The 21,972-nt window shown below is 42.7% G+C and overlaps 1 protein-coding gene and 1 long non-coding RNA gene across 13 annotated transcripts in view; one reads left to right on the forward strand and one right to left on the reverse strand.

Annotated features, from left to right (window-relative positions):
• Nucleotides 1-7,961, reverse strand: part of LTBP1 (latent transforming growth factor beta binding protein 1) — a 189,319-nt gene extending 181,358 nt beyond the window's left edge. For 9 of the 11 annotated variants that reach the window (XM_085576884.1, XM_085576883.1, XM_077782060.2 and 6 more), the window contains exons 1-2: nucleotides 6,768-7,682; nucleotides 6,302-6,372 (exon numbers count right to left, since the gene is read on the reverse strand). In XM_085576884.1, coding sequence (XP_085433010.1) covers nucleotides 6,302-6,372; nucleotides 6,768-7,219 — 523 coding nt within the window. In that variant the 5' untranslated portion in view covers nucleotides 7,220-7,682. Of the gene's footprint in view, nucleotides 1-6,301; nucleotides 6,373-6,767; nucleotides 7,683-7,869 lie in introns of those variants that run through there. The other 2 variants (XM_085576881.1, XM_085576882.1) reach the window with 2 other exon arrangements.
• Nucleotides 7,768-17,047, forward strand: LOC146767956 (uncharacterized). Of its 2 annotated transcripts, XR_014954391.1 has the most exons (4): nucleotides 7,813-8,066; nucleotides 12,836-12,966; nucleotides 14,949-15,124; nucleotides 16,884-17,047. It is a non-coding gene; the product is annotated as an uncharacterized LOC146767956 (long non-coding RNA). The 2 variants fall into 2 exon arrangements; XR_014954390.1 differs by lacking the exon at nucleotides 16,884-17,047 and having other exon boundaries at nucleotides 7,768-8,066; nucleotides 14,949-15,950.
• Nucleotides 17,048-21,972: the final 4,925 nt, after the last annotated feature.

Raw genomic sequence — 21,972 nt, forward strand, 5'->3', positions numbered from 1 at the left:
TGGTACTGTGAGTATCAAAGTATCACTTCTCTATCAATACAACATTTTCTTCCTACACACACGCAGAACGAGGCAGTGCACAACTGAGGGACAAACTATGGCTTTCCCTGGCATATACACAGCTTTCTACTCCACTTCCAAGTTACACACTGAAAACAAACAGCCAACAAATTGAAAGCGAGGGGGAAAAAAATAAAACCAAAACACCTCAGTTTTCAGTGTTCCTCCTGAGTCTCTATTAAGAAGATAAGTGTTCAGGAGGTTTTATCCACTGTAGACTTACCACAACTTTACTGCAGGTCTTGCTTCTTTTGTTAACAATGTCTGCTGCAATGAGCTGAACAAGTTCACTATCAATCTGTCATCTGCTCCAGTGTGAGAGCACATCATCTTGACAAGTTTTTTTAAAGGTTCTCTTTTTTTTTTTCATTCTGTCTTAATTTTATACACACCTGTAGCACTTGTATGAAACAGACTATGTACCATTATGAGCTTGTTTCCAGTAAAGTCCCCAGTGTCTCACAAAGAGAAGGCCGGGGAGGTTTCACTTCATACTAATTGTGGACTTAAGTTTCCTCACCAAAATGCGGGAATGGCACATGGCATGGTCATGTGTAGAGCAGGCAGCAGCTAACAGCTCCCCCATCTTCTCACAGTGTTTTTACAGCCAGGTCTCACAGGAGGGAGGTTGGCTGCCAACCATGGCTAGGAGACAGACACTGTGTTCAAAGTCTGCATTAGTGCTGATTCAGGTCAGCCTCCCCTGAAGCTGTCATACCAATTGCACTTACAGAGATTTGTTTTGTGTTGTGGGACCATCTTCAGGTGTGAGCACTCTATTTCTTTTAAGATGCAAAGAAAAAAATATGTTGAAATAATAAAAAGCTAAACTCAAAACACAAGCACTCTAAGAATGCACCTAAATGTATTTCAACCTTATAATGGTGTTCATTCCACAAGACCAGACTACACCTTGTCCAAAATAAAACACTAAGCCCTGAAACACACGTGCACTGGGCCTCACGTCATCAAACCCAAAGGGTTTCCATGCTATTTGCTAATGTAGACAAAGACTACAAGAATTTGGACCCTGCAGTTCTACCCTTTCAGTAAGTGAAAAAATAAAGCAAAGTAGAATTACCACCAAGGCCTAACAAGAGCTTTCCCACTACAAAAGCCCATTTACAGTACATGAAAATCAAAAATTTTATTTACATATTACAGTAGCAAGCACAGCAAAGGCAAAACCAAGTTTCTCAAACTTTCAGTTTTTCAATTCTGAATTGTTTAAAAATCGCATCAAAGGATAGATTAAAAAGGACTAATGTCAAAGTAGTTTGTCTCTTTAAAACTCAGATATTAAATTTTGATTTAGGCATGATTTGAAGGAGACCGATATTGCTTTTACTGAGATGATGGTCTTGGAATGAGAAGAAACAACACTGGGGACAGTATGTTATAGTTAGGCTTTGTATACACAATATAAGTAAACAGAACTTGGTAAAATTCAAAGCCACAAAACTGATTAAGCACAAGCCTCGAGAACCAGTTGTGACCAGAAAGCCACCAGGAAGAACAGCTGCAAACATTTGGAGTACTTGGTTCTGATGATGAAAATACAGCTCTCCTGGATACCCCTTTCTAAGAGCTGAAGACAGAAAAAGAGTAGATTCTGAGCAACCCATACTAAAATGTTTAGTGACACAGTTTTACATCTAAATTGGAGGACTCTTTTAAGTTTCCAGGTCCGGATCCTAACCCTATTCCAGGACAAGACCTAAACATGCAATCTTTCCCTCACCTTCCCCAAGAAATTCAGGAGCACAAGGTGGCAAGAACTTAGGGCACACTCTATCCAGGTGATCAGGAGCCTCTGGGTTACACTGCCATGTGCCCATGTCCTGAAGGGGATACAAAGCTGTAGCATGCTTATTCAGCTACAGCAAGAAGTACAGCTCTTGAAATTTAGGGAGGAGGTGGCTCAAATTGAACAGAAGTACACAAGCAGAGGCCATGCAGATTCCGAAAGTGAACAAAAGGGGCCCTTCCTCAGGGCAAGTATTCACACAATTTTCTAGTCTCCTGCCTCTACAGCAGCAAGAGTCTACTGCTGTGCATTTTCTTATTCTGAAAAATAAATTAAACCTCTGTAATGTCTTTATTTAACATTGAGTCAGGCAGCCTTTTTAAAAAGAGAATTAGGAAGATAATACTTTAATAGAAAGAAAAAGCCAATTCTTTCCTGCTTTCATATTTTCTGATGACCTTCCCAAGGTGCCCAAGCACATGACAGACAGCTCATGATCAAACTCATAGAATTCAGTCCAGTTCCAACACTAAAGTACTAGCCCTATGCAGGGAATACACGCATGCACACACACACAACACCTTCAGCTAAGAAAGACTTAACGCCCTTTTAATCTTAATTGACAATGATGGCATACCTGGATTCTACACAGACAGCAATTTCTTTCCCTATAGGAAATTTACTCTGAATGTGTTGCTTCAAATTCCACTTCCTCGCCTCTTTGCCCTATGAGCCTTTCTTACACCCCTGCAGTAAAAAACTCATGCCATTAAAAACTTCTGGCTCTCTCCTTCCCATTTTTTTAACCATCCAGTTTACATTGAGATCACTCACAAACAACTGCTATTAATACTCCAGACAGAACATATTATACATTTCACAAGGGGTTTACTACTACAAGGTGGCTCTTCCCATTTATCTTTTTAAGATATCAGATTCTCCATGCAATAGGTAATTTTCTCTTACATTCCCAATATGAAAAACAGCTCCTTGTATCATTAAGCAAACAAAACCAGAACAAGCAGAAGAGCCCATTTTGTAGAAGTAGCTTTAACTAACAGAAATTTAGTAGTAAGTAATGAAGTAGGAGACAACAGACTTCAACAAGATAAACATGCATTTGGGTGGTGGGAACTCCTGACTTCCAGCACAGGTCTTTCTGACAGTTGTTATAACTTGTCCAAGACCACATTTAATCTATGGCTTAATTTCCATAAATGAAATAACAAAAACCCCACACTCTAAGCTTTACTTGCCTTACAGACATGTTACAGAGCTAATTAACGTTTCTATAAAGCTCTGTTATGCAACAAGTACTAAACAAAAGTGGTTTTTCCAGCCTTGGTGGTATCTCATTACTGCACTTGCACAGATTATAACCTATGATAACTATGACTGGAAGACAATCCTCATCCTAAACCCTTTCACATGCTTCTGACTTTCCAAGATGTTTACTGTTGTGGTTCAATTTTTCCCACCTTTTTCTTTACCCAAAGTTGGATGATGTTATGAAAGCTTCAAAAATGTTAGTTTTCATTGTTAGGCATCAATGCCCAGCATAAAGCAATTCTGAATACTTTTAATGCTGTTAGCGTTTCATCTTTTTAATTAGAATGATGTAGCTCTTCATAATTTAAGTCACTTTGAGTTTGAAAAAAGTTCTTAAAACTTTACAGTGTAAAACAAATATTAGGGACAGAGGGGGGAAAACCCTACATGCCTAAATTGGATATGGTAGGCACTCTCATACAGTTTACAGAAAGACAGAAGCTCACCTTCTGAGGACTGTCAGGCTTCCAAGAGAACATGAACAAATGTAAACACAACAGGCAGTTCAGCTTCAGACTAAAATTTAAATAAAAAGACTTGCAAAGTTCCCTTGCCTCCTCTATACAGATGCTGCCCTCTGACCTGCACAGGAACATTTCAAACACCCCCTGTTGCTGCTACTGAGGGAAAAGCAATGTGGCTGCCACTGCTCCCTGTGAGACTGCCACCTACCCAGGCAGAAGTCACCCAAGGGAGCAGCAGCCACAGCCTCACGCGTGAGAAAGCAGGGCTGGCAAACACCACCAGGCAAGGCAAAGGGAAGGGAAGGCAAGGCAGCCTAGCTGCAAGACCAGACCTCCACCCTTCACCCCCTCTTTCTGAGGGTTCCAGGCAGGCTTATTCACACAGGTGCAGCAGAGCAGAAACACATGCTACTTGTTCCAGCCTGGGATTACACCTGAGCTAATAAACCTCGCTGATCAGAGCTGGCTCTCAGCACTCTGGTTCTGGAAGCATGATGCAGACAAATGGAAGTTGGCTCTGGAAAGAGCCAGTATGGGTCTGGGGTTTATTAACTCGGGCTTTGCACCATGCAAAATAATAAAATCTGACCCTAGAGACTAAATAGCTTATTAAAGTGATACCGAGCCTGAACTAATAAACCCTGACAGAATCAAACTGACTTTGCATCAAGTCAGCTCAGGTGTGCCAGCATCTGTGGCACAGTTAATCCATTGCTGCAATAAGCCACTCAAAACCAACAGAGCCTGCTATCTGAATTCTAAAAACTCACTTAAAATTTTACAGGAAACAAAGGGGTTAACTGTTGTTCAGTTACAGATTTTCTTTTCTTCTGAAAGGAACATCAGGAGCTTCCAGAAAAGGTGATATCTGGCTTTTATGACTGTGAGACTAATCTTCCATAGCTGAATCAAGTCAATGCTGTCTCATGGTTTGCCTAAGCTACAAAACGGACAACTTCAGTACGTTCAGTGCTTCCCTTGGCCTGCCAAGAGAGGGGTGAAACTGAGAAAATCAAAGCCAAGTGTATTATACCACTGCCAGGAGGAATTAGAGTAGCATCAGACCAGGGAATAAAAATATTTAATGCTAAGGAGAGCCTAATATCAGAGGCACAAAATGAGAAAATCCCGCTACTTTCTTTCTTTTAACTTTGTCTCTGCTACTCCATTCCTCCAGTTAACTGTATGAATTAGCCAAGTAATTAATGGATTTTAATTAAATTCTACATAAAAATCCAACTGTCTTAGTCCTTACTGAAGACTCTAAAAATAAAAGGGGATCAAAAAGAAAAGATGAATGATAATCAGAGAAGTGAAAAAGACAAACATAAAGGACAAAAACCAAAGAAAATTACTTAATTTACAAACAAAAAAAGTTGCCTGGAAATGAAAGTTACTAGAAGACAGAGGAAAAGACATTAAAAAACCCAAAACATTGTTTGGGTCTTGTTTAAAATAGTGAAAATAAAATTGGTTGAAAATAACACAGTGAATACATTTTTCACCTAATGTCCTGAAATTACAAAGAGATTTTCTTAGCTAGTCTTTAAGCTAAGGTAGCTTAATTATCAAGCTCTGCAGTTAGCCTAAAAATACCACTATAAGCTGAAGGAAAATATTGTAGTACTTATAAGGTGTTAAGCAAAATGTGACTAACCTAACATAGCAACATGCATTTGAAAATGTTAATTTAGAAGAATATCTTAAATACATGTCTAACTTAGTAGGGAAATAGTGAAGTTTTGTCTTTAACTACTGTCATAAAGTCTTTGCTTCTTAGCAACAGGTCCGTGCAGGTCAAAGGTACTTGACCTTAGTCAGGATGACTAAAGTGATTGCTCCCTATTGTAAAAAATCCCACACAAGCACAAAAACCACTGGAAAAAAAAAATCTTTTAAGCATTGCTTACTGCAACTCTCTCAGGGACAGCAATGTGTCCTGTTGAACTACAGCAATATTCCCAGACCTATCCAATCTCACTGATACTTAAAGGAGTTTCTTGAAGACTTATGCCCTTCCAGTCTTTCCTGACCTCATGACATCACTCCAGTTTAGCCTTTTGCAATCATTCTGAGTCTTGGCTGAAACAGCAGAAATTCTTCTGCTTTCCCATCAGAAAGAACAATTGGACCATAGGAGGACTGACTCAATCAGTGTTATTTTATGCACAAATTTTGTGCTTCTAGTTATCCCAGTAAAGGTACATCACTCTACCTTCACCAAACCTACTTCTTTCATGTTGTTTAGTGCTTCAAAAATTCCATGGTGCAAGCACAGGATCATTCATGTGTCATACTGGTGAAGGGATAGTGTGGGTAGGTGGCAATTCCCTGCTCCCCACCTGTGCTCCTCTGGTAGATTCTTTACCCTGTTAAGCCCCCCATTCTGAAAACTCCTAAAAACCAAGAACTGATGGGGAGGGGATGTTCACACATACAAAGCCTCTACAAAGCTCTCTCCAAAAATGTCACTGTCTGTGCTACAAATAAATGCAAGAGACACCCACTATCCACCCTTTAGCAAAGGTGAAGGTTAGGAAGGAACGATTTAAAAGGATGGAAAGATCTGCCCTGTGGTTTCTGCAGCTCAGTCAGCACCCCTCTACCCACAGAGGATCCCAGCATCCGCCACCTCGCCAGGTGTAAGCCTGGTCACCTCGGGTCCCCCCACACGCCCCTCCCCGACCGCACGGCTACTTACGTTTGATGCACCGCTGGGAGCCCGTGGCCTTGCTCCAGCCGTGGCAGCACTGCCCCCCGCACACATTGACCCTGCGGGAACAGCAAACAAGGACGAGTGTCCGGCGGGGCGCGGGCGGGCCGCGGGGCGGGCGCCGGGCCGGGGAGGCAAAAGGCGGGAAGGACGCTCCCGGTTGAACGCGACGCCGCAGCCGGGCACGGGGCCGCCGCAGGCTCCCGGCACGGGGGATCTGGCCTCGCGCCCCGCCTCACGTGCCGCGGGTGTTCCACGCCCAAGGCGCGCGCGCCGGGCAAGGGGCCGGGCCGGTGATGCCGCGGTGCCCCCGGAGCCCGGCAGGCAATGCCGCCGTGCCCCCGGACAGCCCCCCGCCCTCTCCCCCCTCCCTCCGACCGCGACGGAGATGCCGGCGGTGGTCGGGAGCTGCGGCGGTGGAGCGGGGGACGTGCGGGACGGAAGGGCGCCTTACCCCGGCAGCGGCGGCAGCTGGTGCTTCTGGCGAAGGGGCAGGGCGGCGCTGCTGTTGCCGTGGGGGCCCGGCGGCGCCTTGAGCCGCGAGCTGAAGCGGGCCGGCTTGGCGGAGGAGGCGTGAGCGGCGGAGCTGGAGTGGATCTGGCCGGCGGGGCCCAAGCGGAGCTGGACGGCGGCGCTGCCCGGCTTGCTTATCCGCCGGCTCCGCTCCAGGGGTCCGCCGCCGGCACCGTAGCGCGTGTTCAGCTGCACATTGAACATACGCTGCTGCTGCTGCTCCCCCCCGAGGAGGGTCGGGCGCTGCTGCTGGCTGCCAGAGGAGCTCCCCCGACCGGGCTGCAGGATGTACGTGATCCTCCTTAGCCTGCCCTTTTCGGAAGCTGCGAGCCCTGGTGACAAAAGCGCACAGGCAGTGAGGAGGAGAAGGAAGCCCCATCTGATCCGACCCATTTCCACAGCGGGAGCCCCTGCAGCTGGCGAACTTCGCGGAGCTGTGGTGCGAGGGTTTTCTCTCCGCCAAAGGACGCGTGTGCCTGCGACCTGCGCCCGGGGCGCGGATCCCTCCTCCGCTCGCTGCCCCCCAACCTGCTCCGGGCGGGGCAGAGACGGAAAAAGCCTCAGGATCCTCCCGTCCTCCCCCCAAACTGTTAGGAAAGTTCAGCAAACACTTCGCCCCGTAGAGCACGAAAACATCGTTGGAAGAAAGGAAGCGACGGGTGCGAGCCGAGCTGCGAGCCGGAGCGGGAAGGGAGGAGGAGCAGCAGGGGAAGGGTGTTTGCTGGAGGGGGGGTGGTCGCAATGGAGAGCAGATGTCTCGGTTGCCGGAGCTGCCAGGGGTCTGCCCGCGTGTGTAAGGAACGGCCCTAAAGCCAGTGCGGGCTGTTCCGAAGCCCCTCTTTAAGAGTTTCTCGGCGAGTGAGCGTGTGCGGAGGGGAGGGGGCGGGCGGAGGGTGCCCCGGTGCCGGCCCCGGCCCCGCGCAGCCAATCTGGGCCGCCGTGACGTCAGGGGCGCTCCCGGGCGGAGGGGCCCAGCCGGGCCAGGTGACCGCGGGTGGGGAGGGGGAGGCCGCGGGGTCCGGCCTCCGGAGCCTCGGGAATACCTGTTCGAACCTGCCGTCTGCCTGGGACCCGGCCCGCACAGCTGCCCCAGCTGCTGTGGCAGCGTGCGTGTACTTCGGCAACAGCTGAACCTCTCTCTTGTATTTCAATGGAGGTGAGGCTTTAAAGCCCCAAATGCGTAATATACGTGCTTCACTGTAGGTGGAGACTCGATGAAAGCGCTTTACACAAGTTTAAGGTAAGCACATTCCTCCGTCTCAGCCAGAGGTTGCTCTTAGCAGGATTAGGAGGGACTGTATTGTTCCTTGTTTTTCTTTATGTTCGTAAAGCAGTATGTATTAGTAAAGACTGAAATACAAACCACAATTGTATACTCGTAATTAATGTATAAGCAAAACTGCCCACGTTTTTCTCCAGTGTGTCTTAACCACTTTAGCACTGTAAACAAAAAAAGTTCACAAATTAACCTGAAGGTACATATTTTAAAATACTCAGAAGCTGATATGTCCAAGTTCTTTCCAAGAAACTATGTGGAGAATCAGTTTGCAAATCCAATAGATTGGAATTCAGGTCCTCCTCCCAGGGTTCTCCTCTGCTCTTTTCCAGAACTTTAAGGACACTGACCCCAGCTCCAAACTGATGAGATTTTGCTCTTAAATGCTCTTAGCACAACTACACAGACGGCAAGGGGAACAGGAGGATTTTATGTTGACTCGATTCTAGGCAAAAGCCAGTGTTAGGAGCACAACAGTCCCTTCCTCTTCAGTTCTCATCTATTTAAAACTGCTCAAAATTAAATAGATGTTTTAAATAGATGATGATTTGGAGCTTGCTATAGTCACAGTGTAAGGGATCCACATCAATGTTAAAGGCTTTTGCTTCTGTGCCTCCAGTGGTCTGAACTGAATTGAAACCCAGTGTTTGAAAAGAAAATGCTACAAGTACTTGGGTATTCTAAATCCAGAGTGGGTTAAATGAGAATCAAACTCTGTGATGCTTCAGAGAAAAACTAAGATAAAGCCTAAACATTTCAGAGCCCCAGTTTGAAGTTAGCTGGGAAGTTAACTGTGAGACTACTGCCTCTTCTCATAGCAAACATATACAACTATTGTCTTTTTAACTTGGAAGACATTCCCAGCAAGTGAACTCTTCAGCCTTCCAGAAGCTAATTACTGTGAATCCCTACTATGCTGTTTTTATAGTATTTAGGGAACAAAAAACCACCTTGAAACCAGTGTAGGGAGGTGGGGACTAAGTGGTGAGAAACTGATGTGATACTCAGGACTGTTGCTCTGCACAAGGCTACTGTCCTTCAGAAGTTTTCCAGAATGAGATCACAACTCTGTGTGTGGCTGGGTTTGTTACACAGAGGGCAAACACTGCATCATTCCACAGCAGAAGCCAGTTGCTTTTAAGAAATGTGAGGTTTAAGTCATGTCAAGCAGGGGGCAAATGTGGTGTATTACTGGCTACTGTACAGCAAATGGTAAGGAACCTCAAGGGAAAAAGGGAAATATAGCCATAAAGGTGGATGCCTTGCATAGAGTCACCAAGGCATAAAACCATTTTAGTATTATCTGAAATTAATTGCTAGAGGTCAAGCACTTGTCACAAATTTACATGACAGATCTGATTTTCAGTGTTCTCTCTTTTTTTTTTTCTCCTCTAGCAAGGAAATCCACACTTGTCAATTTGTGTGCTATCTGGTTTTGTTTCTTCCCTCCCTCTCCTTCTTTTCCACAAGGTCTTGGATGTTAGGGACCAGGTTTGGCTTCAGTAACACATCAGGTTGGCCACATAAGTTTTGACAGCTAAAAGAGGACTTCAGTGAACCACCACTGCAAACTAAATCTCAGCTCAAAATTTCTTCACCTGTAGAAGTTTCTGCTTCCAAAGGACAAGAAGTTCATCCAGCACAGATCAGCATCAGAAAGATGCTGCCCTTTTAAAATCAAGCCAGGTGACTATAAAAGTTCTGAGGATTCTTTAGTAAATGGTGGCACTGCTTGTGGGAAACCTGCTCTGGCTGCCTTCCTAGCTCCTGTGGAAAAGACACAGACTTGAGTTAGCAGTGACAAACAGGAATTAGTATCTCACACCACCTTTCAGGCACAGCCCTCTTTTTTGAAGAAGAGTTGGGAAAGCAGTTTGCACTGTTTCTGTTCTTATCCCCTGTGGTTTGTGACTAAGTGGTGGACATAAGGAACATAAGTTCCTTAGTCTGTACACCACCCACCAGAGGGGCAGACCTCTGGATGCTCTGCTGTAAGGGTGAGGCTGAGAAGGTCAGAGCTGGTAGGAAGACTGGGAGCAGGACAGATGCAGGAGGCAGAACTGCTGCCCTCATGAGATGATATGACTGCTTCAAGGTTTGAAAGCTTAATGGACAGAGGAGAAGCCAGTTTGACAGTGTGAATATCTATAAGAAGACCCAAAATAGCATTATTCAAACCAAAAGAAAAGGAAGAACTAAACTGCCATATATGTTTTTGCTCAAGTCTCACGACTTTGGGGTCAGTCCCATGAGTTGAATGAAGGACAATAGTTTTGAGCTGTCAAAGCTGGCAGCACTCAGACCTCCACTGTTCTTTTCATCAAACTGTTGTCCTGTCTCATGGACGATGTGTTTGGGGCATTGGCTCACAGAACACAGGGACCTTTGCAGGATGCTTGGATGTGCTGTGTGTTATGCTGAGGGTGAAGCCATCTGAGCCAGCAATAAGCATCACAGTGCCACCACATCTCCCTGTGACTTGATACCCACATTAGCCAGGCAGTAAACTGAATGATCAGCAATGCCTGATGCGTCCAGCTACAGGGTCAGTAAATGGCCCTGGTGGGCTCCTAGATCCTTACAAGCAAGTCTTGGCTTGTAAGGAAAGCTGGACTGGGAGCTCACATTTAACACTAGAGTTTAACATGGCTAAATGCTGTATTTAGCCTCAATTTTGGCTATTTAAGAAAACTTCTACAGTACCGTAGCTCCATTAGCTTCAGTAATATTACTTCAAACTTCTTTTGAGCTAAAGGAGGAAAAGCAGTCTATAATTTCTTGTAAGCTGAGAATCAGCTGGAGACCTGTATTTGCTCTTTTCCTTTTCTGTACTATACAATTATCTGAAAAAAAGTCCTGTGTTTTACAGTATAAATTACATCCTTAGCCTTAACTCTGTACAGGTAACATGACTCTAATGTGGAGAGTATTTATTTTGAACAAAAGCAAACAGCTTAGTCTAGCTTTCATCAGAGCAGGAAAAAGAAGTAATTGGTGTTTATTATGTCACTAAAATGTATAGCACACGTGACTCTGAATCCATATGTGATTTGCAGAGTAAGACCATGTAGGTATAATTTCTGCATGCTATTTTTCAAACAGAACTGTACCTTCCAACTCTGATTGTTTGTTCCTTCAGGCAAAAACTGCAATTACTCTACAGTCTGTACTAATATCCTAAGGCCTCAAGGATCCTAAGGCCCTGTTCCTGAGTGCTACCACAGTATAAGTATCATTAATAGTGTTTCACAAAAGGACAAGTCCTGCTCAGTCTGTTCATGTAGGTACTTAACACTCACTTCCTAACTCACTCACTAACTCAGACTAGGCCTGGATGGATGTGTGAGGCTTTGGAAGGAAGCAGCTGAGCTTTGCTGAACCCATTCACTAATGGTGACCTTCCTTGTGATTTGGAGGTCTCTGGTGACCATACTTGGCACATCCCTGTAATTCCAGACTCACACTACATTACCTTGGGTAACCAATCTTCTGTCTCCCCCTTCTTGGATTTGCTGAATCCAAGATGCATGAATGTGTCTACCCAAACACTTTTTCTGAAAGAACTCATCATCTCCCAAGGCCACACTCCCACTTGGCACTGCAATCAGTGACTGCTGCATTAGGCACTGTAAACACAGCCTAAGCAACAAATCCTGCCAGCTCTTCTGACTGGAGCCACATGGCCCCTGAAGCAGCCTAGATCTTCAGGGGCCAAGAAGCTTTCATAATGAGCTTGCTCCATTATATGAATTCACACCTTGGAGCAGTACAGATCCTGTGTGGCACTCAGTTTCCAAAGCAGACAGATTAGCATGCAGATATTCCAGAGCCACAAGTCTGGATGAGAAAAGAAAACAAATATAGTGGGGGTAGGGGTCATCATTCCCACTCTGACTACTACCAAAAGAGAATGCAATACGGACTTTGTTTTTTTCTTCATTAAGTCACACTGAAAGTTGGATCCTTTTTGCAAAATCTAATGCCAGTCTGTCACCACTGACCAACACCATATCCAACAAAATACACACTTAAGGCAAGTAGGAGTAAGCTTCTTTATAAATTACTGGCAATAGCTGTAGTTAAAGAAGTTACATAGGTTTGTATAGTCTTAAATTCTGTTTTACCAAGCCAGCAGAAATCCCTTCCAAGATATTTGGCAGTTTCACACTCATCCTCACATACAGAAAATAACTTATTCAGAAATACAAGATTTTTTTCAAGATATGAAAATATCCACACTGTGTTGGTGCAATTATTCTTCCCCTCCAGGAAATAAATATATCTTGTCTACAAAACAATTAAAATATCTATAGAATTTTTTTGTTACACTATTCCTTAAAATTTGTTTGTTTCTTTGTACAGCCCCATGTACACTGAAAATAAATAAACCACAGAGGAAATTAGGTGGAAAGGACCACAAAAATAAGAAAATGCATACAATTATTTCACTTTACCTTAGAAGTCATGTTTAAACTAACATATTATTCACAAAATCAAAGTAAATATTATAACTAATATTTGAAAACTTTCGCAGCATGACTATGTTGTATGCCAAAAATATTAATCTCTACAAAAATAAACTTCAGCAGTGGACCCTGATTTTTCAGTGTTGCACCATGTGCTTCTCAGACTTTTGAAAGCTGAAAGAAAGAGTCTGTGTAAAATAAAGCTGCTTCTGACTGCAATTAGCATTGAAAAATGTCTTAAAATTTCCATAATTGTACATAATCTAGGCAGACCAGCAAATCAGTGGAAATGGAAGTGAAGCAGACAGAAGTAGTATGAAACTATGGAAAGAGGAGCCATGGTTCGTGGGAACACCAGCCATGACTACCCCTGCAGCAGCTGCTGAATAACCTGAAAGGTAATGTGTTCACAGCCTTTTCTGTTTTGTTTCCCCCTCTGACAGCCTGGGATGAAGTTGGGTGGACAGCTTGGGTATCTACTGTCCTGTTTAATCTTGCTTTGCCTGTCACAGAGACAGGAAGCCAGCCCTATTTAGCACCTGAGCTTGATTGTCAGGGTACAAAATAGTTAAAAGACTTGCTGGGCACATGGAGCAGCAGATCCTGGCTCTCCAAATTAAAAAAGGGCAGAATACTACTTCTAATGATCCACTTGGAGCAGCTCCCAGCACACCAATGCTAGAGGTTAGGAGCATGTGTATAGGTTCTCTACTGCTCTTTCAAGGTTTGTGGTGGAAGGTGACGAAATAAAACTTAAAATTTTTTTTCCCCACGTTTTTAAAGGTAGTTCGTTAATAAAATGCTGGGCTTTCATTTCCATCACTTTTCCTCCAATAGCAAGACATGTCTGCAGAGATGTTTAATGTCAGTCTGTAGCATGTCTGTGTTTTGCATCAGGATGCTTAAACACTGACCCTGGTCTGAGCAGGACCTTTGAGGGTCCCCTCCACCCTTAATTAACATTTGCATCTGTGATGAGGTGTGGCATCACACCTACAAGCAGCCTCAGGTGGAAGCAAGCACAGCTGCTGCCCATGAGCAGACTCCAGGAAAACCTAAACACCTAAACATTACAGATAATGCCAGGCACAGTCTGAACTGATCTTGCCACCAGTCAGGTTGTAACACAATAGTACCGTAGAGAGACACACCAGCCCAGCACCTGCATTGAGAAAATACAAATTCAGTCTGGCTTTATAGCAAAGAGGCTTAGTCAAGAGGGACATGGTAGGGCCTGATAATCAAAACATAGTCCCTAATTAGCCAGATCAAAGTGATGTGAGGGTCTATTTGACTAGAATCTTTCTCAGGTTAGTCAGTTTTGAAGTGTTCACCTGCGCCTAAGAAAAAAAGGCATGATTATGAAAATCATATTTTTTTTATCCTCCCTTGTATCTAAAACAAGTCTCTATGACCGTCAGATTGTTTCAAAGCTGCCCTCGTAATTCACCATGAGCAGCAGCAGATGCATGTAAACAGCAGAGGGCCTGTGCTCCGTCCCGGCACGGCCGCGCCACCGGCAAACCCTGCCGTGCCCGCAGCTCCTCTGCCGCCACCGGGGCCACCTGAGGGGCAGCCTGAGCCTCCGGTGCCTCCCTGCTCCCAGTGCGGCTGGCCCCGGCGCTGGCTCCGTGTCCCGGCAGAGGCGCGGATGTCTCTGGGCGAGCCCCACGGCTGCACATCTGCGGGATGCTTTGTTGGAGTGCGCGCGTCTGCAGGCTGCATCGCATCGCACGCGTCTGCAACATCACATCGCACGCGACACACGCCAGCAGCAGGCAGAGCCTTTCAGCTCTACACATCAGCATTCCTATCAGAAAAAAACAGTCTGAAGGATATGCCCCAGCGCTAAAGAGCCTGTCTGTGAGTGAGATTCTTGTTTGAGTCATGTGTAGGCGGGCTGTAAAGCGAAGAACAATTATCTGTCCAGAACAGGGTCATCCAGGTAAGCAGGCATTTGTAGCATGAAGTTTCAGTTCATGCAGCCTCTTTTTCTCATTTTCCTTGTGTCGACCTTTAGCCAGCAGCACACAAAAAAATTCAAATTCTCTAGATTCAAGATCCTAGTGTTTTGTTCATATTAAAGTTTAAAATTTTATGAAAAAAAAAAAAAGAAAAATGAAAAGGAATTAGGTACCTATCCATTTCTTCCAAAACAAATGTAGCATTTTCAAGGACCACAGTTTTGACCTATCAGTGTATGTACAATCTTGAACGAAAAAGAAGTAATCTGAAGACAAAAGGAATTATCTACCCTGCACAGAAGCTTCTCGTCTGTTCCTATTCAAAGCACATTGATGTCCATCTCTGACCTAAAATCAAGTAGTACCTTCACTCCTTCAAAGCTGAACTAACCTGTGTTCCCCCTCATTTTCTGTAGGGCTGTAGCCATGGCTGACAAGGATCAGGATTCTGCTCCAGGACTGTTAAGTTTGATGATTTCCAGAGTTGGTTTAAAGGCAACTGCACAATTATGAAAATCAGAAATTATGATTGCCAACAATTTAAATTGAGAGAAAGCCTCTCCAGTCAAGAAAACCTGAACAAAGGCCATATGTAAGTGCTGACTGGCAAAAACACCAGTGGGTTTTTTGAGTGTTTGTCAGTTTTGTGAAAGATACAGTACATAACATCTTCAGGGTCTGCAGGAATCTCTTGTGATTCTTTAGTTAAACTCATCAAGTACTGACATCTTCATCTACAGCATTTAAAGAAGCTTTTCCAAGCCAAAATTGTACAGCACTTCAGTCTTCTCTTGTCCTCTATTACCATATATCCTTCAAAGACTAGAATAGATTTATACTAATTGATTTAGCTCTTCTCAAAGACAGGGCTAATAAATTGAACTTTCACACCTGCTACCTTTTCTTAGGCTTTCTTAGTCTTAAAATGAGGTGGGCTTTTCCCCTCTGAAATAATTTAGGATTCGTTTCTATTGCAGAGAGGATCTCATTTACTGAAGAATACAATTAGGTAGAACAAAGTCTTTTTACAAATAGTTAGTTATGCTGAACAAAATATTAACAAAAACAGCTTCAGTATTTCCTCACAATTTGATGTGGGGTTTGTAAAAAAAAAAAAAAAAGAGGATCCATATTTATAACTCACCTATTAAAAATGTTTTGATGCAGCATCCAAATCTTGTCTTATCTCTATGACCTCCAACTTTCCAAGCAGGCTGTACCTCAGGGTTAAGTTCTACCCTGTTCTGGAGAAACTGGGGAGTTTTCTTAACTTATGTGTGTTGTAGGTTACTATTAAGAGCTCTGATCAGCACATCAGGGAAGTGGGGGGGGAAGGGGGGGGCTTCTTTTAAAGCTTGTTTGTATAGATGAGCTGAGGCTGACTTTGCATTTAAACTAAATAAACCTCTTTAGCAAGTAATTTTCTTGTATATTACTCTTTCCCAATGCTTCCACAGCTAATTTTTTTTCAAGTACCCATAGTAATGTCAATAGACAGGTTGCTTATTATTGACATTACAAATAAAAATAATAAAATAGTTTTGAGTGAATTCTCTAAGGAGAATTTTTTAATTCTCTATGGAGAATATGTGTGTTATTGTTGAGAGAGCTCCTAAGGATCCTCAAAGCAGGGAGAATTTCTCCTTATTTTTCATTAAGTGTACCTGCTGTAAATAAATGTTTGATGGTTTGTCTTGTGTATTGAAAGAAAAAGAGTTAATGTAGTTAGGTATATGTGTTGAATATTTCATTAGCTAATTTTCACAGCTAAAAATCCCCATCCTTTAAAGGATATTTTTCCTCTCTGGCTGTGCAATAATCTTCAGTACATGTTAGCCTGTATCATGAAAGCTTATCTTCTCAGCAAATGAGACTTCAAGTTCTCTCTTACTGGTAAAGTAGTTTAGCTCTATGCCAAGCTGGAAAACTTCACCCTCCCCCAGGGGTAAATAAAATCCCTATAAGCAAGAGTTCAAGTTGAGCAAGTTCTTCACTAGCTACTCTTTCCATGAGTCACACACTTCTCTTCTGCAGAATCTGTCCAGTTCCTTGTCTCAGTGATATAAGATCAACATAATCTAAATTACCCTTCATAGCTGGAAACAATACTAACCCCTAATACTAATGAGAATAAAGGCCCTCTGCAGTAACAACCCAAAATCTCTTCTTTCCTTCTGCAGTTTTTTGCACTCTCTTATTCTTGCTGTTTTTCCTAGGTCTGGCTCTCTAATCAAAACAACATGCTTACCTTCTCAATTGATTATTTCTAAAGTAGCCACTAATCTTCTTAAAGTTTTTTAGTCACGGAGTTGCTCTTCTTTTCTTATAATTTCTGATCATGTCTCTGTCAGGAAATGATGCTGTTGGCATGTGGTCATTCCTCGCAGCACTCCAGTGTACAAGGCTTAGACAGAAACCAGCATCAGTGTGGTGGAGGACACAGAACCTGGTTTCAAGGGCTAGAACTGCCTGTTAAAGTCCACTTATAATTTGAATAAAGATTCTTAAACTGGGGAAAAGCTAATACTCTGAGAATATTTTCTGATCCTGTAATCAACTAGTCTTGCATAGTCTTAACAATTATATACAACCATTGTTTCCACAGTGTAATTCCAGCGAGAACTATAAATAAGAAAATGTTTTTACTTTTGTGACTTACTAAACCAGAAACACTGACTGGAGAATAATCTATTTTATCCAAAGAGGGATGTAAAATACAGTGATTAGCATCTTCCAGGCCTAGGTGTTATTTTAGGAGGCTACATAAGAAACCTTTCTTCAAAAGGAAGAAAATAACATTCAAAGTAACAGAGAATGCTTAAACTGAAAATGTGGGTGAGCAACCATGAGTTAGTTTCCATGGTAGTGCTGAATCCTCATATTTCCAGCCCATCTGAAATACTGTGCACAGCAAGCAGAGCAGTCCCAAGGGGGACTTCTGATTTTTATTGGGTATTATGGTGATATATGCACAAAAGTTTGTGTGTTGTCAAGAAAATCTTCTCAAAGGTAATCATTCCACTGAACTTTCTTGGAATGTTCTCGCAGTTTCATTTTCCAAGATATCTCCAGAAGTGTAGCTGGTATTATGGAACATGAATGACATTCTCCTGACCTTTAGTAGTAGATTAAGCCACTAGGTAGCCTGTTGAGTCCAAAAGGAGTTACACCAATATTGTGGCTGCATAAACCTACAATTTAAAGATGTTTGAGGTCACAGGATTACGAGCAAACTGAAGTAACAGAAACTATGTCGCAAAACACTTTCAATTGCAGGGAATTAATTATTTTCTGTTTATCTCTTTGTTTTACTAGGTCTTTTTTCTACTTATATGTTTTGTGGTATACAAGAATTAATTCATTAGGATTTTTATGTAGGACGTGCTAATGTACTTAGAGGAAAAATCAAAGCCCCATAACAGGTTTTGCTCTGTTTTGAAAGCATAACATGTGAAAGCCAAGGTATTGGTTTAGATTCCCTTTTATTGCTTTAGAGTGCTGTCTGGCTTTTGCAAACCATATACATAAATATGACTGGATAATCTGGAGATAGGAAAGCACTTATTTAAACATGTGCATGCCCACAGCACCACAATTTACAAAAAAAGAGCTGGCACCATGTTTTGACACAGAAATTTAGGGCTGCACCATGCTTACTGAACAATTGCTCTAATGTTTGAAATACAATGGCTACACTGTTTTGTTTCCAAGTTCTTTAGGAAAAATCAGTACAAATTTTTTTTGTACCATAGTACCTCTCTAGATACTCTAAAAATATATTCAATGTATTATTTCTCAATTAGCTGTTACTTACTATACTCTAAAAAAATCTTCAGATTAAAGCTTAGGCACAACTAACTGGCACTTAGGGAAAAATCTTTGAAATGCAGTGGAAATGCTTTAGTAGCTTGTGGATTCAGAAGTGGCAGGTGGAACACAAACAAATAAAAAAGGCTAAGAAAAATCTCTAAGTTACATATACTGGTTTCATTATTATAAGCCAGCAAGTCAACCAAGCACTTTGTTTTATGAGGTGTGACAGAGTCAGAGGAAAAGAGGTTAGGGGACTGTACCAAAAAGTAACAGTGCAAGGTAATGAAGAAAAAACCCCACATTTGTCCCCATTAGAAGCCAATTCCCTGTGTTGGTTGCAGTTGTGATATACTGTGATATACTGTATAAACACAGCCTGGTGCTGCTCAGCCCAGAGAAGCTGACTTGGAAAACCCAATGTGTTTTCTCAGCTTAGCGTCACAGTTTCCCCCTCCATAATTCTGCCATGGGTAACAGCCCGGTCACTTCTGCATATGGCCACTCTCAGTGAGCAGCTGTGAAACAGAAAGATTTTGGTGGCATGTTGATTCCAAGCTCATTTCTTGATGGCAAATCATACTTGTTGGTCTCCAAAACTGATTTTGTCATCCTGACTCAAGGAAAGCACCTGTGTGGGACAAAGGCACGGAGCACAAGGCTGCCAGAAGGTATGATAGGAGATACTAACCTGTAAGGAAATCTCTGTGAAGCTCTAAGAGAAAGAAAAGGTGCTTAGCTTTTCAAAATTATATTTTTTTGAAAGAGACACTGAAAAAATGTGGGCTAAAAAGTGTTATTTTCAGCCTTGGTCTCTGCTGCATTTTACTCAGGTAGAAATTTTGATGGAATTACAGGAATGCTACAGTAATTTTTTTTTCCTTATACTTCAGCAGTTATTAGCAAAAATGTCAAGTTACCTGGGTTTAAGCTGACACTGCTGTTGCTCATTGTATCAGGTTCATTTGTACCACTGTCTAGTTCTATTAAGCAGCTAATAATACTTACACCTATGCAACACTTTTCATTTATAGACTTCAACACACTGGCACATCTGTACCCCCATTTCACACAGGGGAAAAGTCAAGGAAAGCAAAGCCAACACTTGACTTCCTAATGCACACAGCAGTTTGGGTGGCAAAAGGATGTCGGATATTACTTAGTTTTTTTCCCTGGTGTGCTGGAAAAGGGTTTAATTAGGCACAGTGGAATTGAAGTGTGCAGCTATTTATGGGGCTGAAGGCTCAACAGGGTTCCCGTGTCTCGCAGGCACAGCTGGTTGTGTTTTGGGGGCAGAGGCTCAGCCTGAAGTGTGAAAATCCCCTGTTGCCCCAGCCCCGGGCACAGCACATCTGCTGCACCCAACCACTGCCTGCTCCCACCTTACAAGGACAAGCAGAAACACAGAGGGGAGAGACACAGCCTCGGAAATGTCAGTGGCATGGGATCAGAGGGAATGTGAAGGGGAGGCTGTGAAAAGGGGAAAAAGCAGAAACTTCCAGGACAGTGTGAGAAAATACATTCAGGGAAGAAGAGGTGGGACATGCTGCACCTCATACATGAAAGTTTTGATTCAGCAAAGAATGTAAGCATTGCTTAGGTGTCCTTTTAAATTTGAGGAGCTGGAATACAAAGGTACCTGAGCTTTGCAGTCTTAACACATTTTCACTCATATGTCTGTCTCTTTTCTTGCCCTGTGCTGGAAATATTTGCAGAATTATAGTCCAGTTCTCCTGAGTACTATGCCCAGGTAAATGGAAGCTTAACAGGACAGGAAGCCAGCCCCTTTCATTACACAAGAACAAGAAGGACCATAAAGCAAGATCCCAGGGTAAGACTGCCAGCAGTGCAGTCCTCATTGTCAGGAGCAACCCAATCAGCCCTGCGGCACAGGTATACCAATGCTATTTTCCTAGCCTCATTTCCATTGCCCCACCACTTTGTGAAGCTGACACTCTCTTTTAATTTCCAGCCTCCATTTATGCACCACCACTTTGTACTGACTCCCTGCTTTCCATGTGAGAATTTTCTTTCCACCTTAGCAAAGTTCAGGCTTTTCCTGAGTGGGTAATATGTATGTCAAGTTATCTGCAAGTCTATTAGCACTTCACTTACAGATTAATAACAACCTCTATGTTTATGCAGGACTTTATATCCAGTGTACTTCCTAGCACCTTGTAATTGTTAATATAAATTTCTTTTACAGAGGTGTAGACAACGGTTATGACTTAAATCACTGAAGAAGGTGTGATATTTAAGAATTATTAACTAGACCAATAGATTTATCAGTTAAGCTTTAGCCTTAAAAAAATATTTAAATAACATAGCCTTAACATTAAGACTTTTATCATTAGATATATTACAGAAAACACACTTCAACAACATTTTAGAAAACACCAAATATTATAATGTTTAGTCTGATGGTGAAGCTTATCAGTTTAAAAACTCATGAAATATTGGCATACAGTTACTTGACAATCACATCCTGACTCATGTATTGAACATGAAATTCACACTGGACCCCTCTATTGAAAACAAAATACTTTTTATGTGGTTTAAGTTTTAAGGGATTTGTACATTCACCAGTTCAACTGCTAGGTAAAAAAAAAAAAAAATTAACAATGAGCAGAAGTATACTCTAAGGATAAGCTATCAGGTGACCAAATATTCAAAAAAATCATAATCTGACTTTCTAAAACACTTTAAGAAAAGTCACAGCAGCTGTTAGGTTCTGATTTCCTTTCAAAATTAGATTATTAATTTAGATACAACTAGAAGGTAAATTTGGCTATACCAGTTTAAGTATCAGTCTTCATATAATGTTATTGTTCCCTATTTTGCAACAATTCCCTAGTTACAAAGAAATTCTAAGTTGCTGGAAAGCTGTGCCATCAGGCAGCTGGCTCAGCCAATCAAAACTAGGATTTTATTTTTAAAGTTAATATTGCCATTCATGGCCATGGGCTGCATGCAGCTCTACCCCAGCTGTTCAGGATAACAAGGGAGCAGACAAAGGCATGTTTCACCCTTTCAAACCTTGCTGCACTGCTTCTGCTTAGCTTTTGCTTTGGAAAAAGATGGGAGGGCACATGCTTTTGGCAGGGGCACAGCGCTGGGAGCTGGCTGAGGGGACACGCCAGGCTGGTGCAGACACCTCCAAGGGCTCCCCTCCTTGCCAGGGCTGCTGCCTCCTGAACACTCACCTTAACCCATTCTGAGCAGAGAGCAAATTTCTGCCTACTGTTTGCAAAGGAGAAAACCAAAACCAGGCCCCTGTAGCAGTTTGAATCTTTGGTTATGTCTGAGTGAGTGATTGCACAGAAGTGCCCTGGTACCTCTCTGCCCATGGGACACGCATGTGGGAGGTATGCACAAAACCCTAAAAATACAAGGCTGTAAGTGTATTGCAGAGTCAACAGTAAGTAAAATGTTTTCAGAAAATCCTAAAGAGAAGAAGGGAAAAAAAGCAGACCAGCCCTCTGGGAACTCCGCTTTCTTAAGTCATAAAGCCCTCAGTTTTCCCTGTCTGGAAAAGCTATCCACAATGCTCAGAACAATATGCTTTTATTTTTAGTCTTTTATACCAAATAACCATGAGGAAAAAATACCCAGTGTCAAATGTCGTGAGTG

The sequence above is a fragment of the Lonchura striata genome, chromosome 3, assembly GCF_050655825.1.
Source record: "Lonchura striata isolate lonStrDom1 chromosome 3, ASM5065582v1, whole genome shotgun sequence".
In the NCBI taxonomy this organism is placed as follows: Eukaryota; Metazoa; Chordata; class Aves; order Passeriformes; family Estrildidae; genus Lonchura; species Lonchura striata.